The following is a 23,046-nucleotide window of genomic DNA, read 5'->3' on the forward strand; positions in this document are numbered from 1 at the left end:
TATTTTTCTTTTAAACCACACGTGCAATATTTGGAAAAATTGTTTATGTAATCGGACACAGAGGATTGCTATTATACAAACCATGCTGTCTTTTCATAATGCAACTAAATTAGAAATCAACAATAATTTAAACAAAGTTAAGAAAAAGTTTTCTTACAAGTTGAAAATAGAAAATTAAATCCATGGGTTAAAAAGAAAATAAAAGAAATATGAAAATGGGATTGACATATATACGCTAATATGTATAAAATAGATAACTAATGAGAACCTGCTGTATAGCACAGGGAATTCCACTTCACTGTACAGTAGAAACTAATACAACATTGCAAAACAACTATACCCCAATTAAAAATAAAAGTTATAATAGAAAAAAAAAGTCTAGAGCCAAGTGGTAATGAAAGTACACATATCAAAACTTGTATGATGTGGCTAAAGCAATATGTAGAGCTAACTTTATAGCTTGGAAATGCATTTATTTTTTTGGCCGTGCCACACATCTTGTGGGATCTTAGCTCCCTGACCAGGGATTGAACCCAGGCCATGGCAGTGAAAGTGCCAAGTCCTAACCATTGGCCCACCAGTGAATTCTCTAAACTGCATTTATTGAAAAACAAAAAATAAATGAGCTAGAAGTTAACTCAAGTAGCTAGAAATGGAAAGGAAAAATAATAAAAATAAGAGGAAAAAAAAGAAATGAAAAGCAAAAAGTATAGATAAGAAAGAAGCTGCTTCTATCAGAAGACTAATTAAGTAGACTTCTATATTAATTTTTAAAAAGAGATGGCACAAATAAACAATATTAAGGGGCTTCCCTGGTGGCGCAATGGTTAAGAATCCTCCTGCCAGTGCAGGGGACACGGGTTCGAGCCCTGGTCCAGGAAGATCCCACATGCCGCTGAGCAACTAAGCCTGTGCACCACCACTACTGAGCCCGTGTGCTGCAACTACTGAAGGTTGTGCACCTAGAGCCCATGCTCAGCAACAAGAGAAGCCACTGCAATGAGAAACCCACGCACCGCAACAAAGAGTAGCCCGCCCCACTCGCCACAACTAGAGAAAGCCCGCGCACAGCAACGAAGACCCAACACGGACAAAAATAAAATAAATAAATTAAAACAACAACAAAAAAACAATATTAAGAACTAAAAAGGGAACATATCTTAAAACATAGTCAATATTTATAAAAACCATAAAAGAAAATTATGACTAAATTTATGCTAATAAATTTGAGAACACATGAAATGGATCATCTAAACAAACAAATTATCAAAACTGGATCAAAAAGAAATAGATCAAATCTATCAATAATCATTTATGAAACTGAATTGTCAAAAACTTGACACACATACCCTGACTAAGCAGTTCAGAGGATTTTACAATGAATTTTACCAAACTTCTAAGAAATAGTCTTTATCTCTCACAAACTGCTTAAGAAAAATATATATAAACGAGAAAAAGTTTCCCAGCTTATTTCACTGAACTAATATAAACTTGATACCAAACAATATAAGAACAATATTTTTTAAAAAAAGAAAATTACAGACCAATTGTTTCACTTACGAACATTTGCAAAAATCCTAAACAAAATACTAGCAAATGATATCCCATGGAATAAAAGAACATATCTGTATATGTGTGTATATATATATGTGAGTATGACTCAAAGTAATTACATATACTCATATTATCACTTTATAATATTAAGAAAGAAAATTATATCACCCCATATAATTTACATAAAAACATTAAGGCATTACATAAAATCAATACTCAGTCATGATAAAATGTTTAAGTTATTAAAAAATATTAATAGAGGGAACATTCTTAATTTAATAAAGAATATCTACTGGAACCTTAAGCAAACTTCACAATTAATGGAGAAATTTTAAGAGCACTTGTTAAAGACAGTACGAAGACAAGGATGTTCGCCATCGCTGTTACTATTAAATACTGTACTGAGGGTCTACCCAATGCAATAAGATAAGAAAAAGATATGGTCATAAGGAATTAAAAAGAAAAGATAAATATTATTTTGTGATTGCCTACCTAGAGAATTCAAGAATATCTACACACAGACTCTTAGAACTAATAAGAGAAATCAGCTGGGATGCTTGATACAAGATCAAAATTCAAAAATCAGGAACGTTTCTATGGGCCAGCAAATAACCAATTTGAAATTATAATAAGAAAAAAAGATATTTATAGTATCAACAAAACCTATACAAAATAAATATAGCAAGAGCTGTGTAAAACAGTTCTGTGGGAAATCACCAGTCATCTTTCACCTGAATAAAAGGAAAAGATGGGAAGACCTGATATTGTAAAGGTGTCAGTTCTCTGGAATATAAATTGAATGAAATCAATAAAAATACCAACATGATTTTTTGCCTGTGTGCAACTAGACAAACTAACATTTATATGAACCAGTAAAATCCAAGAAAGCCAAGAAATTCTGAAAAAATATAAAAGTAATTGTAATAGCTAACAATTATTGTGTGCTTCCTTATATGGCAGGCACTATTCTGACATTCTGCATACATTATCCTTAAAGTGGATACTATTATCTATTTTATAGACAAGGAGACTGAGAGAAATTAGGAAACTTGCCCAAGGTTACTTGGTATTCTTAGGAGTAGCAACAGACGAAAGAAGACAATTAAGTAATATGTTCCAAATACTGAAGGAAAATAATTATGAGTCCAGAATTCCACACTCAGTCAAACTCTCATTTGTAAGAGCAAAATAAAGACATTTTCAGCAATATAAATATTTTAAAGTTTACCAAAGGCCTTCCTTCTATGAAAGAACTTCTAAATTTCCATTGATATGAACTCAGAAGGAAGGAGTGGGGTATGAGAAGTAGCAGCCTCCAAAATGCATTGGATAAATAAAACAAAACAAGGTAAAGTAGGTGAGAAAGGTGGAACCAAGTATACATGGGAAATAGAAGGTATATAATGTTATTAGTTATTCAAAGTACAGGCCATAAAGTCCTATGCATATGCTAGAAGTAGGCCACTAAGTTGGCCCTGTCTTCCTTTTGGCCAAATAGGAAATGGGAAACGTCAATTAAAGGATTCACAGCACCCACAAGACAAAACAGACAAGTTGTTCACAAGAACTATTCCTGGCACTGAGACCACAAAGACATTTCTCATATGGTCAAACAGATACAAGATCTGGGATTTTGTTCTAAGTGTGATAATGTGGGAAAGAGATCCTTGACTCTTACAATTTTTTTTCAACAAGAAGGTGATTTAGAAGCATCAGCCTTTCAGAAAACTTTTCCTTGAAGAATAAAAGAGATAAAGCCTCCTACTTAAGGTGTGTTATTTGAATGACCAAGTGTTTTAGAAAAGCCCATCTTTAGGTATATTCCAGGAAGAGGATGGATAAGGTGACGTCTAGGGACCTGGGTGCCTGTGAGGATACACGGTGGTACAGGATGTGGGCTTCTTCCCCAGAGCTATACCCAGAACATCTCCATCTCTGGTTCATCTTGCCAATGCATGGGATCACCCACATAGTCAGGCTTCCAAAAAATAGTTTATTATTGTGTTTTCACAGTAATAAACATCGAAAAGCAATACACTTTTCTCTTCCTTTCCTGTTCCATGGTAAATCCTTGACCTACCTATCCTGACATTCCATATAACACGTAGATAAGATAAATGGGAGCCTGGCAGCTTTCCCTGGGCCTTCCTACCCATCTCACTCCCCTGACAATGCCAAGAAAAATGAACACCCATACTGGTAGGGCTCTGAAGACGTAATTTGCTGATCTTTAAAAATCCTGCCTTTTACCAGGACTGTTCCAGAATCCCATGGGGTTCCTGGAATTCCAGGCTGTCCAGGAAGCGTCTGAGGAATTCTGGATTATTTCTCATGGGTATAGCTGGCTCCCAAGGGAAGGTGAGCTACCTCTGGCTAAGTCTGGAGCAATTCCCAAGGACTTCCAAAGAGAAGTGACACTGGGAGATGGAAGAAATGGGAGATAGAGGTATTTTACAATTAATCAAAATATCAGTTCTTACTGAACCACAAATTACTTTCCCTTCCTTTTCTATTTTTTCTTATAATTAAAATAACAATAATAATACATGTTGGACTTCCCTGGTGGCACAGTGGTTAAGAATCTGCCTGCGAATGCAGGGGCCACGGGTTCAAGCCCTGGTCCGGCAAGATCCCACATGCCGCGGAGCAACCAAGCCCGCGTGCCACAACTATTAAGCTTGCGCTCTAGAGCCCATGAGCCACAACTACTGAGCCCACATGCCACAACTACTGAAGCCCGCGCGCCTAGAGCCCGTGCTCCCAACAAGAGAAGCCACCGCAATGAGAAACCCACGCACCGCAACAAAGAGTAGCCCCCGCTCGCCACACTAGAGAAAGCCCGTGCACAGCAACCAAGACCCAACACAGCCATAAATAAATTAATTAATTAATTAATTAATTTTTAAAAATAATAATAATAATGCATGGATATGGTAGACAGCAGTGATTGATATGAATAGACTTTGGCCACTGACCTGATTTCAAGATTTGATTCTAGCACATAGTAGCTATGCAACCCTCTGATTCTAGTTTCTGAATCTTATATCATGAGAATAATATTAGTACTCACCTCAAAGAGTTTTAAAATGAAATACTATATGTATGTGCTTTATACTCAATAAATGTTAGCTATTACTATTGTAAAAACGTTGAGAAATACAGGCAAGCACAAAGAAAATCAAAAGTACCTGTAATCCCACCATCCATTTTCATGCATACAATTCCAGTATTTTGGGGGTGTATTTTCAAAGAGTGAGATACAATGCTTTCTATTTCATAACCTGCTTTTAAATTTTAACAAAATAGGGCTTCCCTGGTGGCACAGTGGTTGAGAGTCCAGCTGCCGATGCAGGGGACACGGGTCTGTGCCCCGGTCCGGGAAGATCCCACGTGCCGCGGAGCGGCTGGGAGCGGCTGGGACCGTGAGCCATGGCTGCTGAGCCTGGGCGTCCGGAGCCTGTGCTCCGCAACGGGAGAGGCCACAACAGTGAGAGGCCCATGTACCGCAAAAAAAAAAAAAAAAAAAATTAACAAAATACCCTAAGCATGTCTATATATAATTTGGTATCCTTGTACAACATGATTTTAAAAGGCCACATCATATTCCTTTAGGTTATTTTACTTCTTAAAACAAATAAGAAGTAAAAATAACCCCTTCCCTCCTTTCTCCTCTGCAGGTTCCACTGTTCGTCTGTTTCCAACTCATCTGACCCATCAGATGATAGCTGGCTGCTTTCTATTGGCTAACTGGGGATGCAGCCTTCATCTCACCATCCAGACCACCTGCTCCATCAGCCAGCCTTCATTACATCCCCAGAATCCAGAGCAGCCATTTGGGGCTGCACAGCAAACCCTCGTGCATGATGGCAAACCACCCAGTTTAACAAGATTCCATGAGGTGGTACAAAAGCTGAACACGGCAGAAAGGCAATTTCTTTGCAAATAGTATAAGGCTGACTTCTGGGACATTAAATACACTATTAAAAATTCTCAGGAAGAGGAAGAGACTGAAGATTTTTATCTGAGTGCATTGTTTTTCTAAGCACCAGGGCCAAACAAGTTCAAAACTTTTAAGGGCTTTCTTTTTGAATGGAAGTCACAACACTTTCTTACTAATGGCATTTTGAAACCACAGTAAAACCTTACTAATTCATAGTAATGGGGAACTACCACACTCAATCAGCAGAGAAAAATGAATTATATCCTTTTTAAAATAAAGAAGTTTCTTTCCAATGAAATTCATTTTTTTAAAAAATCTTTATTTCTGAATAGTTCAACACCTTGACCTGTTTTGACGGGTTGTTCTGAAGCTGATCTAAGACATATGTTACAACCACATTTATTGTTTATATAGAAACAGGAATGGCTTACGTTCTTGAGAAGGGCATTCTCCCTAAAAACAATAAAAGTTCAACGCTCCCCACAATCCTGTTCATACAGCTCACTCCTTAGGAAAGCTTTTTCTTCCTTGGTCACGTGGAAGCAAACCCCAGTTCAGGCTGCCCCCGGCTGCTCCAGTTCTGAGTGAGTGGGCAGACGTTTGTAATATCAACCCAGATCAACCCCTTAAAAGAAAAAATCCCAAAACCTCCAGATTCCAGGCTTGACCAGACCCATCTGAGAATTAACAAGCTCCTTCTCAGCACCCAGAGAACTAAGGCTGTCATGGAAACACTGATTCAACCCTAATGAGAACAGACATAAAAACCACACAAGTGAACTAAACATTCCTCTACCCAAATGGAGTCAAGTTGAAGCAACAGCCTCAGGATTAAAATAAGTGAGGCTGTTTTTTTTCTTTGCGATCCTGTTCAGTTTTGCCTCTTCCATTGCCTTGTTTTCACAACTCCTGTTTATGAGAAAGTGGGAGTCGGGGAGTTGGGAGAGGGATGGAGAGGAGGGCTAGTAGGAGGGAAGAGAAATGTAGGGTGAGTAGCCAGGCTGGGGAATGCCAACAAACACTGCGGTTTTTGTCAGGCAAATGAAAACTTCTAGCCTGGGGGAGGCTGCAATAATCTGTTTGGGGTAGTCCGAAAATAAGATACAGTGAACTCTCATCTCCCACTAAAACAGTTAAGTATGGAATGAAGTCTTTACTTTCCAAAGATCAGGTTCTGCACAGTATTTTTAGCAAGCACTCTTTTTCTCTATTTTTTTCTTTATTATTTTTTCCTGTTTCTTTCAGAATTAGAAAAGCTAATTAAATGACGTATCATTATTATTGGAAGAAAGCACAGTCAGAGAGGTTGAAATAAAAAAAAGATGTCCAACAGAAATAGTAAAATCCCAAGGAGGAATATATTTTCATTTCCCCTTGGACACACAAGGCATGATTTGTGCGGCCAGGGGATCGAACATCAACTCCTACTTAAAGTCCTTCCTGCAGGAAATCTTTGGGCAAGTGTGAAGACCCCTGTGGCTATGGCTCCCTGGCCTGGGTCATCACCTTCTAGGGCTGGAGGGGGCACCAGGCTGGAGATATCAGCCAGTGGGACAGGAGCCTCCCGGAGAAAGGTCGCGGGGGGAAGGGGGTGGAGAAGGTAGCAGCATGAGTAACAGGAGCCAGGAAAACACAAGGAAAGTGAGAGTCCTGGGGGTGGGGGGATGCTGAGCCTCCCGGGGGAGGGATGGAGGACCAGGGCTGGTGACCCTGGGTCGGGAGGCCAGGGCCGCACAGGCTGGAACGAGTCCCCGCCCCCCACCCCCCCTTGGAGCTGAGTCTAGATTCTTTTCTTTCCTGCTTGAGTTTTCTTTCTCTTGAGAGCGGGACCCAGGTCACAGCAGCAGCCCCAGAGCTGTGGTGTAGACGGGAAGCCGGGTGGGGCTCACCCCGTGCGGGCGCTGCCCTCTGGGGGCTGCGAGGGCGGCGAGGGGGAGAAGGGGCACCGCGCGGGGCACCCAGCCTGCCCGGGAGATGCCTGCGTCCCGCGACGTCGGCTGCGGCCCCCCTTCTCAAACTTTCCCAGCAAACCCGGAGTAACCCACCCCGGAGAAAGGGCTCCCCATGCCTCCCCGTCTGTCCCCTGGGGGCGGTCACTCACGGGCAGCGTGGCTGGGGCTCCGACTCTGGCCGCCGCCATCCACCCGGGGAGGAGAAGCTGTAGGACGAGGAGGGGGAGGACAGGGGGAGGAGAGGGAGGGCCCAGAGCGCGAGACTGGAGGGGCGGGGAGGGCGTGGCCACTCCGCAGAGGCTCTCCCGCCCCTGCCCCACCCCACCCCCTGCTTCGTCCCGGCTTCTCTCCGCACTTCTCCCCGCCCTGGATCCCCCAAAGTTTTTCTGGTGTCTGATTCTCCATTCTCTTCTCTCCTCGTCTTCCTTCGGAGTCTCCAGCCCCCAAGTGGGGGGAGAGGGTGCTCCCTGCAGCAGAAGTGGGGCGGGGTGGGGGCAGGTATGGGAGTTACGTTTAGATGCCCCTGGAAGCGGACGGCTGGGGCCTTTGGCAGGTCTGAAACCACCCTCCCCCTCTAGGACCTTGTCTTTTCTGGGTGGTGGGGTGATGGGGGGGGACGCTGGGGGGGCGGCGGGAGGTTGAGGCGACGTGGGGTCGTGTTGCCACGTTGCTTCATTGAGCTTTTGGGCTTGGCTTTCTCTTGTGATTAGAACTGAAGAATTATTTTTTGCCTTTTAAAAAAATTGAAGTACAGTATAGCTGATTTACAATCTTATATTAGTTTCAGGTGTAGAGCATAGTGATTCAGTATTTTTACAGATTATACCCCATTAAAAGTTATTACAAGGGCTTCCGTGGTGGCGCAGTGGTTGAGAGTCGGCCTGCCGATGCAGGGGACACGGGTTCGTGCCCGGTCTGGGAAGATCCCACATGCCGCGGAGCGGCTGGGCCCGTGAGCCATGGCCGCTGAGCCTGCACATCCGGAGCCTGTGCTCCGCAACGGGAGAGGCCACAACAGTGAGAGGCCCGCGTGCCGCGGGAAAAAAAAAAAAGTTATTACAAGATAATGGCTCTAAGTCCCTGTGCCATACAGTATAACCTTGTTGCTTATCTAATTTTTACATAGTAGTTTGTATCTCTTAATCCCACACCTTTAATTTTCCCCTCCCCTCTGGTAACCGCTAGTTTGTTTTCATGAGTCTGTTTCTGTTTTGCTACATACATTCGTTTGCATTAGTTTTTAGATTCCACACATACGTGATATCATACAGTATTTGTCTTTCTCTCTGCCTTATTTCACTAAACATAATATTCTGTAGGTCCATCCACGTTGCTGCAAATGGCAGAATTTCATTCTATTTTATGGATGAGTAATATTCCATTGTGTGTATATACATACACACACACCCCATATCTCCTTTATCCATTCGTCTGTTGATGGACACTTGGGTTGCTTCTATATCTTGGCTAAGAATTATTTTTGAAGCCTCTGTTGAGTGCCTCCTCTTTTCCTCTAAGGTGAGACCAGCCCTGGTCACAGGGTAAGATGAAAGGTAAAGATGGAACCCCACCTTCCAGGGCCCATCAGTACTCAAGAGGAGGAGGACAGGGATAGCCTAGTGAAGGGCCAGGCTGTGTGGATGGGGCAGGAGGCCGCCTGCAGAATGTAGAAGAGAAGGGGAGCTGTCATCTGAGGAGAGGTTAGAGGGTGACATCTAGTCCCTAATTCATCACTTGCTAGCAGGTAACTCTGGGCAAGTCGCTTGACATCTGAGCCTCTTCCGCAAGCAGGGCTGCCTCACTGGGAGTCAGAATGAAAGGAGAAGATTCACTGGAGGGATATCCAACCCCAGGATGGGAGGCTTGAGTAGAGTCTGAACAGACTCAGAGGAGAGAAAAGAGGGTATTCCAGGCCCTGGCACACAGAGCTTTGGAGGCTGGCAAGACTGGAAGGCTTAGGAGAGGTGGGAAATGTTTGGGTGAGAAGGTGGAAATAGACATAAAGCAGGGAATGGGAAATCCATGAAAGTTTTTAAGCAAAAGAATATTTTGATGCAAGTTATCCTATTCACTTTTGTATTCCCAGAGCCTGGCATACAGTTGGCACTCAGTAAATCTCTGTGGACAGCCTGGCCTCAATAGCTACGCCACCACATCTGTTCATGGCCAGCTGTGACCTCATTTCACTCCAGTTCCTGTCCCTTTCCTTGCTCTACAGTAAGGAGACCCTCAGACTATATCATTCTCCTTTTCATTAACAAGTTTCCCTTTTCGGACAGCCTCTTCACAGAAACCATTTAGAATTTCCATACTGTTTAACAAGGGGTCCCCACGTTGTCTGTAAATATGATCTAGTAGATTAACCTGGAACCTCAAAACTCAAAGTCAGCTGAAGCTGTCAGGATCAATTAATATAAATTCAAACTGGCTTTCAGAAACGCCCAATTTGAAAGGGGACTTGGTTGGAAAGTGAGGATTTCAGATCTAGGATAAGCTTAGCCCTAAACGCTTGATAAGAACATTCCTCTCTAAAAACTTTACAACAGTAAGTCTCTATTTATATTGCAACATTCATTCAAAATAAAGACTTGTGGAAAACCATATTCAAAACAACATTAATCAGTGATAGCTTCAACTACAGTGAAAATGAAACAGGAAAAAAAAAATCACCATTTTAAGTACATGATGCATTCTGGCCCGATTTTTTTTTTTCCTTTTTTGGCCTTACCGCACGGCATGTGGGATCTTAGTTCCAGGGATCGAACCCGCATTCCCTGCATTGGAAAGGTGGAATCTTAACCACTGGACCGCCAGGGAAGTCCTTGGCCTGATGTTTTTAAACAACTTTATCCATGAGGAAACTTGAATATTCTTTCAAAGGAAATTTCCAGAGATAAATAAAACACCTACATCTTCACTGAAAATGCCAGCTGAAATCAATGATACTTAGGAGGATGACCACTTATTTCAGAATGGCCCAGGATTCCAAAAAGCACATAAAAAGATGCTCAACATCACTAATTATTAGAGAAATGAAAATCAAAACTACAATGAGGTATCACCTCACACCGGTTAGAAGGGCCATCATCAAAAAATCTACAAACAATAAATGCTGGAGAAGATGTGGAGAAAAGGAACCCTCCTACACTGTTGGTGGGTGTAAACTGGTACAGCGACTATGGAGAACAGTATGGAGGTGCCTTAAAAAACTAAAAATAGAATTACCATATGACCCAGCAATCCCACTCCTAGGCATATACCCGAAGAAAACAATAATTCAAAAAGATAAATGCACCCCAGTGTTCATTGCAGCACTATTTACAATAGCCAGGACATGGAAGCAAACTAAATGTCCATCAACAGAGGAATGGATAAAGATGTTGTACATATGCACAATGGAATATTACACAGACATAAAAAGAACAAAATAATGCCATTTGCAGCAACATGGTTGGACCTAGAGATTGTCATACTGAGTGAAGAAAGACACAGAAAGACAAATATGATATTGCTTATATGTGGAATCTTAAAAAAAAGGGGTGGTACATAATGAACTTATTTACAAAACAGAAGTAGAGTCATGGATGTAGAAAACAAACTTATGGTTACCAGGTGATAAGCAGGGCGAGAGATAAATTGGGAGATTGGGACTGACATATACACACTACTATATAGATATAAAATAGATAACTAATAAGAACCTGCTGTATAGCACAGGGCACTTTACTCAATACTCTATGATGGCCTATATGGGAAAAGAATCTTAAAAAAAAAAAGAGTGGGGCTTCTCTGGTGGAGCAGTGGTTGAGAGTCCGTCTGCCGATGCAGGGGACACGGGTTCGTGCCCCAGTCCAGGAAGATCCCACATGCCGCGGAGTGGTTAGGCCCGTGAGCCATGGCCGCTGAGCCTGCGCGTCCGGAGCCTGTGCTCCGCAACGGGAGAGGCCACAACAGTGAGAGGTCCGCGTACGGAAAAAAAAAAAACAAAAAAAAAAACAGTGGATATATGTATAACTGATTTACTTTGCTGTACACCTGAAACTAACACAACATTGTAAATCAACTATACTCCAATTAAAAAAAAAAAAAAAGCAATGGCCGGAGATTGGCTATCCTTTGTCCTAGAGATGGGACACTCTTAGGTGTGGCTTAAGCTACAGTTGTAGTCCCTTGGCCTGCTTCCTAGAGTGTATCCAATTAGCAGTAAGTGAACACCTACTATGTACAAGACGACCTGCTAGGCACTGTGGGGGAGTAAATACAAGGCCATGGTTCCTGCCACACAGCACCTGGAAGTTGTTCAGGGAGACGGCATTTGTGAAAATGACTGTGAGATGTGTTGACAATTTAACGTAACAGAAGAGATGCCCTAAGGAAATACGGGAAAGCTGGAGAAAGGGAGAATATTCTTCAGCATCTAAGCGAGATAGTAAGTGACATTTTTTTTCTTAGTTAACTGAACTGTGTTGTTTCTATTCTTGTACCTGTGGGGTGTCACCATTGAGCTATCCCACTGGTGTTTAGGGAGCAGTGGGGCTATTTAGGGAGCAGAGATCATTACAAATAATACAAAGGTTCTAAGTAGGGTAGGTGCCTTTTGAGGCTCCTACACCCACAAGCCAGACAATAGTCTCTAGCATAGCATGTTTCCACCCAGGAGTCAATTCTTCTGATCCTCCCTTTCCCAAACCAGTTATTCTAATCCTGCTCTATAACCTTTTCTTTCAAAGAGGTAGAAGAACTGTAATGGGTTTTCCTGCTCTAATTCTCTGATTGCCAGTTAATTTCCCGATTTGGAGCTAATTTACCAAACAGCTTAAAAATGTAAGGCACAGGCAAAGCTTACTGACAAGCTTTCCATTTATCATCATGGTATCTGAGGACTGGCCCTTAGCCAAGAACACAGCTTCCTCTTCTTTCCAAGAACAGACCACTCCTTGTCAGTGTGGCTCTGCCAGATGGTTTCTTAGCCATCATCAACCAAGGTGCTATCTTCATATGTGAAAGTTATAGAGGAGTTTGAAGCCTTTTAAGAGCTGGGAACAACTGCCAAGGTCAATGCTGCATAGAACAAAACTGCACATTTTTCTGTCTGAGGATTTTTATTACGAAGAAAGCTTTAATTCATGGTCATTTGGAGAGAGCTTTTTGCTCCAAATTTTTGGTGGCTTTCTTAGCTAACTGGTTCCTTACTTTACTTATTTTTTTCTCACATTTTTGTTTGGAAATAGTGTAGCCAAGTTTTTGTTTTGTTTTCAGTGGACAATGAACTTGGAAAGTTGTCATGTTGTTAAAAAGTATGTTAGTATAACTGATACAGTTTCTTACCAAAAGCAGTGGAGAATCCAGTTTTATCAATTTGGAAGTGAGCAGTTCTGCTTATAACAGCATATTGGGGGGTGGTGTTTAAAAATGACATAACAAGACACTTGCTATTTATCATAGTTTCTCAAGCTGTGCCTGGAGCATCTTATCCCTTGACCCAGGCCTGCTGCAGAACAGAACGTGAACAGTGCCCCCTGGAGTTGTCCAGCCAGCAAACCTACCTCCCCACCCCATCGCATCTCATCAAAGAGCCCTTTTTCTTTATTTGGAATTCCTTATAACATAATCCTAATTTTGATTAAAAACATATATATGCATGAAAAAGAACAGGAATAAACAAAAATATTAATAGCTGAATCTCTACAAAAAAAGATGTGTGCTCTTCACACTTTTCCTCATTTTCCAAATTTTCAACAAGAAGCATGCAGTATGTAATGAAGAAAAAGTTGGAAATGTCGTTTCAATAAGTTCTGAGAATTCTGTCTTCTCCAGGAAGCAATGAATGACTAATTAAAAGTCCTTTTCTTTTTCTTTTTTTCCTTTGCTTCTATGTGGACTTCAGCCAATTGAATTCCTACTCTGTGCCTAGACTGAGAATTATCTCTCATCTTTCACTTTCCATGCTTTAAGAGGCCTAGACAGAATAGATGATTCTTTGAGAGGGCACTGCAATGGCACGTAGAGGCAAAGGACACCCACTGGAAAGGCTCGTGCAATGAGACAGTTATTTTAAGATCAGGACACACTTGATGCCTGGGATGGTGAGGCAGGGAGATCCCAAGACAGCAGCAGTGCTGCTGGCCTAGAGACCAAGCAGGATAGCCTGGAGCAGATCGAAGGACTCTAGGAGAGACTTCTTTTTTTTTTTCTCTTTGGCCACACCACACGGCTTGTGGGATCTTAGTTCCCCGACCAGGGATTGAACCCAGGGCCCCGGCATTGAGAGCACTGAGTCCTAACCACTGGGCCACCAGGGAATTCCCTAGGAGAGACTTCTTGAAGAAGATAAATTTAGCTAAACACCCAATTGAATCTGACCACACTGAGACAAGAGTTATACACCAGGGAGAGAATTTAGGAATAAATTAGTGATAAGCACCATGGAAGACATAGATAGATAGATGATAGATAGACAGACAGACAGACAGGCAATTATTTACTCCAGGGAAAACAAAGAGTTGTACAAGAAAGGAAAAATCATCATAGTACATTACATGACCCAGCTACCAACAGCATTTAAATAATCATACTAAAGTATATATGCAATATCGGTCTAATCAAAGTGTTGATGTAACTAGTTTGAAGAGAAGACAGGAAAACAGAAAGCATGTACATGTATGTGAGTAGCAGGGAGAGGGAGGAAGATGAAACAGAGACAAATCCTCATCTTCCAACTGCGAAGTCAATTCATAATGCCTAACTGGAAAAGCAAAAGTAGCACGCCATTTGGAAATACGGAGACAGATACCAAAACAGTGAGTGAAAGTGCTTTTCTCTGGGGAGCATGAAATGAGGGGGAGGAGCAGTAGACTTTGTTTTTCCTCGTTTTTTCTTTGTAATAAGTTTTTTTTGTTTGTTTTTTGCAGTACACGGGCCTCTCACTGTTGTGGCCTCTCCCGTTGCGGAGCACAGGTTCTAAACGCGCAGGCTCAGCGGCCATGGCTCACGGGTGCAGCCGCTCCGCAGCATGTGGGATCTTCCCGGACCGGGGCACGAACCCGTGTCCCCTGCATCGGCAGGCGGACTCCCAACCACTGCCCCACCAGGGAACCCCTGTAATAAGTATTTTTAGAACAGCCTGACTCAAACTGAGTTTGTAACTTTGGTAAAAATACAGACATTTAATAAAAGATGTTACAGCCTCTACGTATTATTTCTCACTTGCTGCCTTGTCTGAGATGAGCCCAGGGCAGGATGGATGACATATGGCAGTTTGTAATTATGCATTTTCACGATCACTTTGTTGCAGACTATAAGCTCTCAAGGGCAGCCAGCATGTCTGTTTTGCTTATCGCAGTTTCATCAGCACTGAGCACTCAGCGGGCACTCAACACATACTTGTTGAGTGAATGATGAAATGGGTGAGGCAGATTTAGAAGTCAGCGCTCACCATCTTTACAAAAGTATACGTAACTGAAGTGTTTACAGGGGAAACGATCCAATGTCTGGGACCTGCTTTAAAATACTCCAGGAAAAGAAGAACTGTGGGGAAAAAAATGAAACAAGACTAACAAAATGTTCATAAGAATTGATGAGGACATACGGGCTCATACTAGTCTCTAGTTTTGTGTAGGCTATAGAAAATTCCCTTAAGAAAAGAGAAATAACAATGAAGGTTGTACAGAAAGAGGATTATAAGGAAGGGGCAGCATCATGGCATAAATTTATTAAATTCAGAATTTGGTAGTTGGGAAGGTTTGTGTAACAGGGAACACATAAATAAAAATAAGGGTCAGACAGAGAAAACCATAATTCAAAAAGACACATGCACCCCAAGTTCACTGCAGCACTATTTACAATAGCCAGGTCATGGAAGCAACCTAAATGCCCATCGACAGACGAATGGATAAAGAAGCTGTGGTACATATATACAATGGAATATTACTCAGCCATAAAAAGGAATGAAATTGGGTCATTTGTCAAGACATGGATGGATCTAGAAACTGTCATACAGAGTAAGTCAGAAAAACAAATATCGTATATTAATGCATATATGTGGAACCTAGAAAAATGGTACAGATGAACCGGTTTGCAGGGCAGAAATAGAGACACAGATGTAGAGAACAAATGTATGGACACCAAGGGGGGAAAGTTGCAGGGGGCGGGTGGTGGTGGGATGAATTGGGAGATTGGGATTGACACATATACACTGATGTGTATAAAATGTATGACTAATAAGAACCTGCTGTATAAAAAAATAACTAAAATAAAATTCAAGAAAATAAAAAAGTTAAGTGTCAGAGAAGAAAAAAATCATGTCAAAAGCAAACCTTGTACCCGGGCCATTAGCCCAAGAAGCTAAATAAATGCTGAAAGAAGGGGTAGGGATACTTAATGAAGACATGGGAAGGGAAAGTTGAATGAAGTATAGGAGTTACTGAGCACTTTAATATTTTATCCTCCAAATATATACCAACAGTGCCTGTAGGAATAGAACTGAATGCCCCTGACGTAAAAGGCTCACACCACAGCAGTGAATAACCCATGCTCTGGAATCAGACTAGCCTGGATCTGAGTCCCGGCCCTACACGTACTAGCTGTGTGACTGTGGGCTAACTGCTGAGCCTCTCTAAGCCGTAGTTTTCTGTCTATACAGTGGGGACAGTAATAGCACCAATGAGATACAATTATTGGAGGTTCCAATGAAGTAAGTCCTGTCAAGTCTTACCCATGCCTGACTTAAGTAAATGGCTAACAAATGGTGGTCACTATATGCCTTGGCAAGGGATTCTGCCAAGAGAGTGAAGATCTTAGCAGTTAAGTTAAAAGGGGACAATTTTGTCAGGAAACGAACTGCACCCTCTGCAGTCCTGCCCTGTCCCTCAGGGAACCCTAGGAAACCTCCCAGAGGCACTGACCCTTACAGAGTGGCCGAGCAGTCCACAAGTATGGCCTGCAGGTCTGTGGGACCAGCCACCAAGCAGGGTGATAAGGGTGCCTGGTCTGGGAGCTCTGGCAGCTCACGGCTGGTAGGAGATACAAGTCCCAGCCACCAAAGGCAAGAGGGACGCAACCCAAGGTTCACATTTTCTCTGTAAATGTGAAAACAGGACAGGTCCACGTCTCAGGAGAAGTGAACTTAGAAAAACAGGCCCACGTCTCAGGAAAAGTGAAACTCTTCCTGACCCAGAGGTCTGAGGAGTTTCAGAAAGGCAGAGGGAGAGTACACTGAGTGCTTGGAGGAGAACGAGGAGAAGGCGAGCGACGGTCAGCGTACATGTCTCATTTGTACACGCTACAGCCAAATCGCGCCCAGTGGGCAATGAGGGGCCACTGTGAAGGCCTTCTTTCCAACAGGGAAACAGCTCTGCAGAGATACGTTTCAGAAAGAGTCTGGTAAAAGGGGCGGGAGGTCTGGAGAACAGGAAGACGAGTCATCCAGACCATAGGGAGCCAGGACTTGATTTAAGGTATCGAATAAGGAGAGGTTAGAATGGAGAGATAGGCAAAGACAGGAAGATTCAGTAGGACAAGATAAGCAAATGAGATATGCCAGGCGAGGAGCAATCCAAGGTGATTCCCAGGTGTTCAGCTAAGTGACAACCAGGTGGAAGCTAGCTCGACCCTCCCTCTCAGCCAGGTCAAAATCCTTGGCTTCACCTTTGACTCCTCTTTCTCTCACACTCCACACTCCGCCCAGTCAACGTTCATTCAACAAATAAATGCTCACTGAATGCCAGGCAGTGTTCCAGGTACAGGGGAAGACGGCAGTGAACAAACTAGACCAAAACCCTGCCTTCGTGGAGCTGTATCTTCTAGAAGAAACAGGCAATAAATTGCCTGGAAACAGGCAATAAATAAGATAAATAAGAAAAGCATATGGTATGTTAGAGTCTGATAAGTATTGGGTTGGCCAAAAAGTTCGTTCGGGCCTTTCCATAAGATGTTATGGAAAGACCCAAATGAACTTTTTGGCCAAACCAATATTAGGAGTAAAACAAGGCAGAGAAGAGTAATAGAAGTGTACGGGGGAAAGAGTTGCAATTTCAGCAATTCCTATCCACTCTCTTCAAAATAAATCCAGAAACAGACTTCACACAACTTCCACTACCACCAGCACGGTCCAGGCTACCATCATCTCTCAACAGCCTCCTGCTACTGCAGTTGCTTCCCAACTTGTCTGTCTGCTTCCGCCGTTGCTCCCCTACAATCTATTCTCAGCATAGCAGCCCACAATTCCACTAAAACATAAGCCAGATGAGGTCACTCCTTCATCCCAAACTCTCCAAAGGAGGAATAGAAGTGGACCAGAAATTCCAAATGCAGCATCACAGAATACTGAAGGTCTAGCAGGAGCAGGAAACTCTAGGTTTACGGTGGAGCTAATCAGCACGGTGCTTGGGGACTTAGGTGCAGCTGCAGTGAAAACAGCTGGTTCAGTTGATGGAGAATTAAAATGAGCAGGTCACAGAAAACGGAAAGGGCAAAGGGGCTAGGGACTCAAAGGGCCGGGAGGATGGGACTGAGCTGACTGACCCAGAGATCTCCGAGACAGGATTCAAACACTTTCATACTATGGGGACTGGGCACAACCACCAGAGTCTGCCTCTACAGTGGCCCAGAGGCCAAGGAGTTGGCCTTTATGTTGAGCACGGAGGGAAGCTGGTGATGAGCTCTCAGGTGAAACAGAATAAAGCATTTTTGGAGGGTGACTAGCAACTGCCTAGAGAAGAGGCTCAAAGGAGATGAAGCTGCAGGCAGGGAGGTGAGGAAGAAGGCGTTTCAGGTCTGCGGACCTAGTCTGGGGACTTGGACCTGGAGTGAAATGGGCATGTGCAGGAAACTCAGAAGAAAGGAGCAACATATTTAGAGACTTGGGGATGGAGGTGCTGGGAAAAATTTCACCCGTGAAATATACACTGAAATGACACAATGTTTATGAAAGAAACCAAGAGGAGCCTGAAAGGGCTCAGGGTCCTCGCTTGAAGCATGGTTACAAGTACCTTGGGAGGTACTCAAAGCCTTAATAAAGGATTAACTGTACAATTATTCCAATTTGGGGGATTAGAAAGATTATATCAAAATCAGTTGGGATTTGGTAATTTTGTGAAGCTTACTTTAATAAGTTTTAGTTTCCTTCATCAGATTTTCATAGAGAGACTGAAAGTTTGATATAAGTACGAATTTATTGACATCAATTTCCTTAAGCTATTATTCCAACACAGAGAGGGTACTGAAGAGCTGAAGACAATGATAATAAACCCACAAGATCTGAAGTTTTCAAGGCCCACTCCCTCCAGAACAGACAGAGAGAGCAGGAGAGAGGGAGGGGGAGAGAGAGACAATGAACAAGTCTTCAAAAAGAATTGGAAACTGCTTTCAATTACAGTAAGAATTAATGACAGTTTGACAATTTAAGCTTTTTATCCAGAAACACATACCTATTCCACAGATACCAAATTGATTACCATATCACTGAGTTTGAAAATATACAAAATATTTGTTGTTCTTACATACTGAAATTAAAGCCTAATTTTAAAAAGTGCACAGTAAAAACAGCATAAGGAAACCTACAATATCCATGGTGTGTGTACTGTTTTCCGTTTTACTGTCAACATCAAATTCTGGATTTACCTTACTGGTTACAAATATATTTTAAATACTTCAAGGCCATTTACAACACTGACTACTTTACTAAGTCCAACAACACTCCAGCTTCCTGAAGGCGGCCAGCCCTGGACGTGGAGTCTCGGCCCCGCAGCTCCGCGCAGCAGTAGCAGCTCTGAAAAGAAGTCGCCAACCAGCTCTCTGTAAACTATCGACTCTTGTTCTTTTTAGAATTCCCCTGTGCAAAGAAAAATGTCAATAATAAGAATGCCAACCTCTAGAAAAATCATTCATGCAGTTTAGACACCAAGCTGTCTGGAAGCCATATTTCACTGTGGAAAACTTTAGTTTCCAAGAGGGAGAACAGCTGATAACCTTGCATCGCTAACTTTTGAACAGGAATCACAGAGCGGTTTGTTACTTTTAACTCTCTCCACTTTCTCCGTCCATGAACCTTATTCCCCTGGGGTCTGAGGACAGGCAATAAAGAAAGAAAAGAAAGCTATCTTGGATTTATCAAACCTCAAATATTAATTTTGTTCCAAAGACAATGTAGTTTATGATTTCATAAAGCTGATAAAAACTTTTAGCCTGAACATGTTCCTTTGCTGTTGAAATAAACACCTTTTAAAGGGTCTTAATAGGTACTAATTTTGAACATGTGCCAACTAACACCCCAATGGTAATGATTACTGTCAAGGGGAAGATCAGATACCAGTTGAGAACAAGTTAGAGAGAAGATGTCTTAACTTATTCCCAATTCCCTCACATATGGAGATTTGGACTTTCCAGTTTTATGTAACTTTTCTTCTTTCTGGATAGGTTCAAATTCCTACATTTAACTATTACATATAAATACTTTTTTTCATTAAGTAGGAAATGATTGCAGAACACAAACATTAAGAGCAAGATCATAGCAAACAAATGGTTTCAGGACGTTTGTTTGGTATCCAATGGAGGCCATGTCAACTCAGCCATAAGACGATGTCATAGCAATTGAAATGACTAATAAATGGGGGAGGTGTGCAAAATATAGGAACCACAGAATGATCAAGGAAAGGTTAAGAACAGAAACTACAAAGTGAAGAAGGATCTCTAACTCAGTGTTTCATTAATGACAGATATTCTAAGGACTAGATTAAAAAGTTCTAAGAGGGCTTAAAACTTCCCTCACTTCTAAAGTGGCTGCAATACAATTACCTTTGGGACAATGAGCTTTGCTATACCCCACAATAACCCTTCTCAATTCAGAACCGAATGCCTTCTGCAGCTCTGAGGCCTGAAAACTTTCCCTATAATCGCTGCTACTTTTTTTCAAATGTTAGGTGCTAAAGCAGGCTTTCTCCTACTACTCCCACTAACACATGTGCTTTCTACATGAGTCGGCTATTGCCCTGATGGAATATCAAGAGGCCAAAAGCGTTAAAGGAGGCCCAACCTCCACCCTCTACCTCCAAGCTAAAGTTCCTGAAGCACAAGTAACTGGAGAACCCGAATCAGAACCACACTGGGTGGTTACAATCATCACAAGATGTCCCAGAAAAGCATTACAGACATTCTCTGAAGCAGCCAGAGGCCAAACATTAACACAAAACTCCACTGAGAAGCAAAATTACGTAACGCAGATTCTAGTGCATTAACATGATACATTTTCCAAGGAGATACCAACTGAGCGGGATGCTGCTCTGTACCACCACTGGCAGATGCTAAAATGAAGCTATAGTTTGTTCATCTTTATGTCTTCCCCAGAGCCAGCACACGGCAGGAACTCAGTACATGCCTGCTAGATCGGTAAGGGGCAGCAGTGGATTTCAGAGCACAGGCTGGAGACAGTAAATCCAAGCTGCTGGTGGCAGAGTATTGTCTGGGTTACCAAAATATGCCAAGCATCTGAGATGATGCATGAAACCAACTCCCTGGCCTCTTGAAGCTTACCTTTCATGGTAAGGGTATATACATTATGATACAACAAAGAGACATGATATGTGGATATGCCCTTCAACACAAAAACATTACCAATATCTACTGACCCCAGCCTGGACAAGCAGAGGCTTTATGGGAAATGAAATCTATGAAGTTTTTGGAATTAAAAGGACAAGACAGTCCTAGGTTATATGAATATGTATGAGAATAAATTTGCTAAAGAAGGTTACTCTTCAACAGCACCATTTTAGATTCACATAGATAAGAGTAATCCCCATCATAAACCCCCCAAGAATCCTCCTAACTAACAGAACAGTAGCAGAAATGCCAAAAATGCCCAAAATGCCAAAAAGCAACGGTCACAGTGTTAGGGCCTCAGAGGTTAGACCTCCTCTCAACTTACAACTCAATCAAAGAATCTTCATTCTACTTTCAGATAAGAAGACAAGTGAAATGATTTATAAACACTTCAGATCTCTTAACCTTTTGTTTCTGAAACACACAGCAATGAAATACCTTGTATTAAATACATTAAATATTAAATATTACATTGCAGAGAGACCCCTTCCTCTCCTACCTTACTAGACATCTTTAGTGTGTCAATCTCTTCTCTCTGTTTAGATAGTGTCTCGTTCATGCTGCACAGGTGGTCGCTCATCATACTTAACTGATCCTCATAACTCCTCTTGGTAGTTGTCAGCTCATCCTAAATGGCCAGGGAAAAAGAAAAGAGAAAGCAAAACCCCACTAGTCATACCACTCTAAAGCTTTTTTAATTTAGGAAAAAAATGTTTGAAAAGTAACCTATCAAGATGACCTATCTGATCAATTAATATGAAGGTTAAGCCACAGGACTAACAAGAGAGCTAAGTTAAAAGAAACAGGGCAGACGTTTTTCTCAGCCTTCAAAATATGTTCGGAATTTCTTTGCAAAAATAAAAAAGTTTCCTTCTGTGCCAGGTATAAAGATGTCGCAAAAAAAAGAAGTGGGCTATATGATCTTTCTCTTAGGTTTTCCTGAACCTTCGGTGAGGTGGAGAAAGTGATCTCTGGCACGTCCCCACTACCCCACACCTTGACGGCCCACCATCCTCTAGGCAGGGCCCTCCCTGGAAGAAGCACTTTCCTCTCTCTTTCCAGCTCTCCGGCTCTAAAGGACCTTTTAAAATCTAATCCTGTGCTCCTAGCTAATCTGATAAACGAATCTGAAACCAGGAGGAAGTGCATGAATTATTTCTTTGCCTGTATCACTTCTATATTTAATAGGGGCTTTCTGGAAGCTAGGCTTTAAAACAAAGCAGTGAGTAAGGAGGAATATTTTGCAGCCCTACCTTCCAGTTTATGTCCGTTTTATGAAACAGTAAAGAGAAGGAACAGAGTCACATGAACAGAACAAGCCTCCCGCCCACCATGACAAGGATTAACTGGAAGGAGGAGAAAAGGGAAGGACTTCGGGTAAATAAGTACTATTCAAAGAAATGCTGACTGCAAAACTACTTACAATTAAAATAAAGTCAGAGCAATAAATAATACAACTACTTCTTGCCTGACATAAATGAGATGTTACTTTAAAATGAGTTAGAAATAAAATGGTTAGAAAAATGTTATGTCTAGAGGTTAAATGCCACCATTTGAGAAAGGAAATGCTGATTTTTTTGGCCCAAGAACTTTCAATTGAAAAACATACTAACACTGCTTAGGTAGCATGAACTCACCTGAAGTCTGCTGTTGTTCTGACTGGCTACCTTCATCTCTTCTGCCAGTGCCTCTTTAGACTTTTCAGCCAAGGCCAGTCTTTTAGAGAGTGCTCGGCACTGTTAAATCAGAAAACATTCAATTATCCCAGGGACCATTTCCCCAAACCAAATTTACTTCAGGGAAGGTTACTAGAAAACAATCCCCCAAACCGAAAGTACTTCCTCCCTTCCTTCCACAAATATCTACTGAACATCTACAGGCCTTGTACCACACACTGGACCACACAAAAGAAAGATGTGGGCCTCACTCTCATCATTTTAATAAGGGAAAAAAAGTCTACTAACCCAAGCTCATCGCTGTTTTTTCCTAGCTCTAGCCTGATGACCA

The 23,046-nt window shown here is 42.1% G+C and overlaps 1 protein-coding gene across 3 annotated transcripts in view; it reads right to left on the bottom strand.

The window, feature by feature from the left end:
• Positions 1-18,598: 18,598 nt before the first annotated feature.
• The window catches only part of PPP1R21 (protein phosphatase 1 regulatory subunit 21), a 56,365-nt gene continuing 51,917 nt past the window's right edge, over positions 18,599-23,046 (bottom strand). For 2 of the 3 annotated variants that reach the window (XM_065890934.1, XM_065890933.1), the window contains 3 exons: positions 22,677-22,775; positions 21,539-21,667; positions 19,247-19,276 (listed from right to left, as the gene is read on the bottom strand). In XM_065890934.1, coding sequence (XP_065747006.1) covers positions 19,247-19,276; positions 21,539-21,667; positions 22,677-22,775 — 258 coding nt within the window. Of the gene's footprint in view, positions 19,277-21,538; positions 21,668-22,676; positions 22,776-23,046 lie in introns of all 3 variants that reach the window. The other variant, XM_065890931.1, reaches the window with a different exon arrangement.

Source organism: Phocoena phocoena, chromosome 14 (genome assembly GCF_963924675.1).
Source record: "Phocoena phocoena chromosome 14, mPhoPho1.1, whole genome shotgun sequence".
NCBI classification, from domain to species: Eukaryota; Metazoa; Chordata; class Mammalia; order Artiodactyla; family Phocoenidae; genus Phocoena; species Phocoena phocoena.